The sequence below is a fragment of the Eulemur rufifrons genome, chromosome 16, assembly GCF_041146395.1.
Source record: "Eulemur rufifrons isolate Redbay chromosome 16, OSU_ERuf_1, whole genome shotgun sequence".
Lineage (NCBI taxonomy): Eukaryota > Metazoa > Chordata > Mammalia > Primates > Lemuridae > Eulemur > Eulemur rufifrons.
In genome coordinates, this window is record NC_090998.1 from 14,440,955 (window position 1) to 14,447,479 (window position 6,525).

General features: G+C 35.3%; 1 protein-coding gene across 1 annotated transcript; it reads left to right on the plus strand.

The window, feature by feature from the left end:
• Positions 1-5,031: 5,031 nt before the first annotated feature.
• C16H12orf60 (chromosome 16 C12orf60 homolog) lies at positions 5,032-5,766 on the plus strand. Its single transcript, XM_069489334.1, has one exon. It carries the CDS (start codon positions 5,032-5,034, stop codon positions 5,764-5,766), a length of 735 nt encoding a protein of 244 aa, XP_069345435.1.
• The last annotated feature ends 759 nt before the right edge of the window (positions 5,767-6,525 follow it).

A 6,525-nucleotide genomic window follows, 5' to 3' on the forward strand; every position in this document is an offset into this window, starting at 1 on the left:
GTTCTGAGCCTTCTTAAATTCAAATCAAAATCATGGCCTTTAATTTAGAAAAAAGTTGATCATGATATGATACATTTCCTGATGTCAATTCTTTTAAAGAATATTTCTGACCAGAATGCAGAATATCAAGGTCCTTCATCAGCATTTATCAATGTGCACTTGTGAAGCCTGTATTATACATCTTGAGGCATTTGAAAAAACAAATAGACAATGTTCCTTGCTCTCAAGAAAATAATAGTTTATTTGCGGATGTGCAGCAAATGCCCAGTGGTTTTTTAATATGATATAATTTAGAAGGAGAATAAGCAATATATCTTAACTAGTGTTAGATTGCATATTCATTCTCTCACAGATATTGAGTGCCTAAATCAATGTTAACGACATAGAAGGAAATGTTACCATCCATATAAACAACACATTCATATGGGTGTCATGTTATCCTTAATTCTTTCTAAAATTGATGTCTTTACTGCTTCTCTTCCCCTCTGATTTAATCAGACCTACAAGTTGTTAATTTTCTTTCTTCCTTGTTGACTACAGAGAAACAATCACAAGGAACATGCCATGGGATCCTCTTATAACAAAACTGTTATGTTACTTTATTTATGGCTAGGATTCAAGACACATGCTATTTCAAATTCCCTTTGCTATTGAGAAACAGAGCATGATATTAATACTAATGGAAATATCCATATTGCTTACCTTGCTGTGTTTGTGAGTTCTGTAGTCCCAGCAGTTGTTTGGGAGTATTGCTGAAGGGCTTTTTCATCGGGTTTTATCTGGATATTTCTGATGGAATGTGATGACTTACAGGCTTTGCTGGTCTCTGCTGGGTCCCTCTGCCTGTCTGTTTTATAGGTTATTTCTGCATGGCTTAGTCCTCAGAATTCTGTTTGAATAATATAATTTGAAAGACTAATAAAGTGGTAAAACATATTTTTAATTTCCTGTTCTCTAATGAACTTTTTATTGTTGAAAAGTGCTATACAACTGAACTAATTCAATTCGGTGGAGAAGATGGCTCTTTGATTGCAGCTTTCATACTTTGGGATTTCATCTTGTCAACTATTCCGGATATTAAGTTTCCTGTAGCTTCTGTTGCATTTGTACCTCTAACTATTGCTAATTCCTTTGTTTAGGTTCTCAAGAGACATAAATCTGGATATTTTCAGCCAAATGTTTTATTTTATTTTTTGCTCTTCTTTTCAGCTGGGAGCTCTACTCTTTATCATTACCTCTCTTTTATATTAGTGAATTGTCTTGACAACATAAAAACCTTAAAGACCAACTTGACTCCTTTCCCTTAAAGCTTAGATCAGAGTCTTCCATGCTTCTTCCTCTGGATTCTGTCCTAATCGCCATCGATTCCTCGACAGCAAAGACACCTCAGAAGCAGGGGAATCACTCAGCCTCAGTACGACTTAGTGGAAAGACCACAGGCTTTAGAATAAGACAATTCTGCTTTTATGTACCCAAAGGTCTACTGACTAGTCATGTAACCCTGGGAAAGTCACTTAACCTAAGTTTTTCCAGGAGTGTAATGTGAGTGTCAATTCATAACTCGTGGGTTGTCATAAGGCTTAAATGAGATAATGTATGTAAAGCACTTGGCATTCTGGCTGATGTGCGGCAATATCTTACAAAATGGTAGCTATTCTTCTTATACTAACAGCAGTATCTCCTGGTGGGGGTGAGGGGGCTGTGGGTGGGTAGAGGGTACAGGACCAAGATGCCAGACAGGTGACTTATAAAATCTAAAGGTGCTGCCCTATGGTTTCAAAGAAGGGCTAAGTGGAGTAATTTTTCACTTTTATCCCAGTGGGTCATTTTTCCCTTGATGTATCCTAGGGCCCCACGGTATAGGAATGTGTGGCCAGTGTATCTGCACTAGGTATGGATGAAACATAGAATTTCAATAGATGTGTGTGGGGGTGGGGTACTGGAGGAGATAACACAGATGGAAGGAACACTGAGAGCAAAGCAGCTGAGCAAGAAGTTGTAGAGCATTTGCAGGGAACAAGTTAATCCACTGTGCTGCACAGGGTATATACAACAGCAGTTAAGGGAAGGTAAACAGTGGAAAATTGAGAGCAGTTTGTAGATGGCCCTACATGCCATGATAAGAAATTGTATTTTATTCTGTAGGTAATATTGAACCATTGACATTTTTTTTATTATGGTGTAATATTCATAGGTTTGGATTTCAAGAAGGTCACTTTATGTAAACTAGATTAGTGGATATGGAGAATAAAGCATGGATCACCAATCCAATGTCCACAGTAGCTGGATGAGAGATGTCAGTCACCCTATCTTAAAACAATTGTATTTTATTTCTGAAGAGAATATTGATAAAGAGTACTATTTAACCCACTTGTTGCTAAGCTGGTGTTTGTTTCTCTTGTGTTACTACACTTCTTAACATTTACTGCCTACTCAGCTGCCCCTTTCTCTCCCAACACGTAGCAGCCTAGCTGGGCTTGCCTTAATTGAGGTATGAACAGAAACAACGCAAACAAGCTGAGCACATTGTGCTAGTCTCCTTTTCAGAATTATCAGAGAAAAACTAGAAATAGTATTGATTTTATAATAAGCCTCTTCATTATAAAGATAACCAACTTGAACTTTTTAAATCCTCCTTGACTAAAGTCAGTATTTGCATCAAATCGATAGTTGGGACTGAAGCTTAAGCAGGAGGCAAATTTTCCTAGCATAGGTCTTGGAGTCAGGGTGGTGACAGGGCATCAGGAAGGCTGATTTGACAAGTTTGACTGCTGGATTGAGGGCGGTGGTGAATGAGTGAAAGGTCAATGATGTCTCCAAATTTATGTGCATTTAACTTCTCTTTTGATGGTTTCTTTCGTGTAGAATGCTTTCCTTCCCTCTTTATTTGAAAGTTCACTCCTTCTTTTCCTGAAAAGCTCTACTTAAAAACCATAGATTGCATGACTCTTTCCAAGAATAATCTGCCTGGTTCAGTTATAATTGTTTCAACAACTCACAAGCACTTATGAATATTGCATTTAAAAAAAAATCAAACAAACCTAAAAACAATCAACTTTTTGACCCTACAGCCTCCCTTCTCTCTCCTCTTCACAGTTACACTTCCCAATTGGGTCGTGTGCATGCACCGTCTTGACTTCATTTTCTCCATTAATTTTTCAATATTTGTTACCTAGCTTCTGTACATATTCCCACCTCTTGCAAAATTGCTCTGTAGCATCACCAAAGGCATTGTAATGACTAAACTTAATGACTGATGTACAGCGTTCATCTTATTTGCAGCATTTGCAATTGTTGGCCAGTTCTTACTTTAAACTATCTCTTCTTAGAGATGTATGATTCTATTGGGTCCCTGTCTTTTCAAACATTCCTTCAATTTCTATATGGGCTCTTCTTTATTCAAATGCTTGTTAAATATTTATGTTCTCTTGGTTTCCATGTTTAGCTCTCTTTTTACTCTATATATTATCCCCGGGCAATTTCATTCAATTTCATGTTTCTCTTACCACTTGGTTGTTGATGTATACCAAATATATAGCTGCTATTCAATAATTTTTCCTGTACTCCAAGTACATGTCTCTAACCAGCCTTCTAGATGTCTCTGTGTGGATGGCTTATAGTACCTGAAAAAGTTATGAATAAGATGTATTTCATTATCTTGAGTTGTCAATCCACTCCTCCACCATGCCTTATTTTTTCCAAACCAACTTTTCACATATACTTGTAAGAAATGTGACAGAGAGATTTCTTGTCTACTTTCCCCAGATTCTCCTGATGGTAATATCTTGCAAATACCACACCCAGAATATTGACTTTGACATAATCCACTAATCTATTCAGATTTCTTCAGATTTACTTATACTCATTTATGTTTATATTAAATTCTACACAATTTTGTCACCTGTGTAAGTTTATGTTTCCACCCCCATAGTCAAGTTACTGAACATTATAACATTCAAGGATCCCTGGACACAAGTCTTTTGTCAGAAGTGTATTTTGCAGCATTTTCTCCCAGGTTATGGGTTGGCTTATCATTCTGTGTAGGGCATCTTTGCAGAGCAAATATTTTTAATTTTGGTGGAGTCCAACTTATCATTTTTTAAATGGATGTGCATTTAGTGTCATATCAAATAAATAATTGGCTAACAAAAGTTATAAACTTTTCTCTTGTATTTACTTCTAAGAGTTTTATGGTTTTATATTTTTATATTTATGTCTATGTTCCATTTTGAGTTAATTTTTATATATAATATAACATAAATCAAGATTCATATTTTTGCATATGGAGATCCAGTTGTTCCAACAACATTTGTAGAAAAAACCCTAAACTTTCTCTATTAAGTTGCCTTTATATCTTTGTTAAAAATGAATTGACCACATTTGTGGGTCTATTTCTAGACTTTCCATTCTGTTATGTTGGTCTACACATCACCAATACATACACTGTCTTGACTGCTATACTTTTATAGTATATTGTAATATCAGTGTGAGTCTTTCAACTTTGTTCCTTTTAAACATTTTGTCTATTCTTGTTCCTTTACATTTTCATGTATATTTTAGAATTCACTTTTCTGTATCTATAAAGAAACTTGATGGCATTTTGATTGTGATTCCATTAACTCTATGGATTGATTTGGGAACAATTGACATCTTAATTACAAAGAGTCTTCGAATTTATAGACAGGGTTTGAATTGAAATCTTTACTATATAAAGTCTTAATCCATGGGCAGAGTTTTTTCTCCATTTATTTAGGTTTTCTTTGATTTTTTTTTTCTTAGTTCAGAATTTCATATATTTTTGAATCTTAGTGTACCGATTATGCGCATTTTTTTTTAGATTTGTACCTAAGTATTTCATTGAGAGGATGTTATAAATGATACTTATAAAAATTATTGGTTTCCTGTTGTCCATTCCTAGTGAATATAAATATAATGGATATTTGTATATTGATCTTGTATCTGATAAATTTACTCATACCTCATTTGGACTACTGTTTTGCTTTGCAGTGCTGAAACTGCTTTGCTGGAGAAATGTCTTCAGAGTCAGAAAAGGATAAAGAGAGGCTGGTTCAAGCTGCCAAAATGTTCTTCTTTCACATAAAAGATCTTACTTCTTTCACAAACACACTGACCACATTGTTTAACCACAACATGAATACTCAGATCCTCTTGATGGCTGTGAAAGAAAATAATAGCATTAAGGATTTCTTTGAACAAATGCTCAGAATTTTTAAGGAGATGCAATCTGTAGTGAATGAAAAGTACAACAAAATGCAAAAGGAGTCTTTATGTTCCAAGTTTGCAACAGTTATGTGCTCTGTGGTTGAGAAGAGTACCAATGTAAAGGAGGTGCAAGACTCAGCTAAAGAATTATTCAAAAACGTCCATACACCAGTCATTGTCTCTGCGCTGCATAATGGTAACATCCTTGGGAGTTTGGAATCTTCTCTTTCACTCTTGATGAAATTCCCCATCATGAATCTTCAGTTAAGTGACTTCTATAGGGAAGACCCCAAAGAACAATCAGACGCTACCACATCTGAGAAAACCACAAGTCCAGGTCCTTCCAAAACCACTGTGACAGACATCTTGAAAAAGTTGCAGGATGCACTAAAAACCAAGAATGCCAACAATCCCACAGAGTCAGCAGCAGATTTATTGGAACAAATTGTCAAGGATATGGGACCAATTGTAGAGATCCTCCAAAAAGCCGTCAAGAGTATAGAAACTGATGTTTCTATGTTTAAGAAGGTCAATGACAAGTAGGAGTGGAATAGAGTATTCATTTTTGTCAGAAAATAAATTCAAATCTCATGATTTTTCATAGTGCTTTCTAAGATCTTTTGATGCCAGGTATGTGGTATGTTAGAACATAAGTGCCTAGTAGTCATCTGGCAACCATTTACCTATAGTTTTGCTTTATTAAAATAAAAGAGAAATGATCAAAGAAAGTCTGCTTGAAATAGCAATTACTAAGAATATATTGCTGGAAAAAATCAAGGTGTTATTACATTTGAGGATGTTTCTAAATATTATATTTCATCTTAAAGCATAATTAAACCCTAAACTAATTTCCACTCTTAACAATTCTATTTCCAGTTACTATAGTGTGAAGGAGTCCAGGTAAATGGAAATATATATTTTATTTATTTATTTATTTTTATTTCAGCATATTATGGGGGTACAAATATTTAGGTTACATATATCGCCTTTGCTCCAGCTGAGTCAGAGTTTTGAGTGTGTCCATCCCCCAGATAGTGAGCACCGCACCCATTAAGTGTGAGTATACCCATCCCCCTCCCCCCACCTGCTGAACACCCAATGAATGTTATTACTATATGTGCACATAAGTGTTGATCAGTTAGTACCAATTTGCTGGTGAGTACATGTGGTGCTCGTTCTTCCAGTCTTGTGATACTAGGTAAATGTAAATATTATCATTAGACAATCTGTTAGATGTCTGTTTAGGCCTGGGATCATAAAATAAACTCCATTTTTATTGCTCATATACCAATTTTTATATAC

Coding starts and splice junctions, on each gene's coding strand:
- C16H12orf60 (XM_069489334.1), top strand. CDS start 5,032: ATGTCTTCAGAGTCAGAAAAGGATAAAGAGAGGCTGGTTCAAGCTGCC.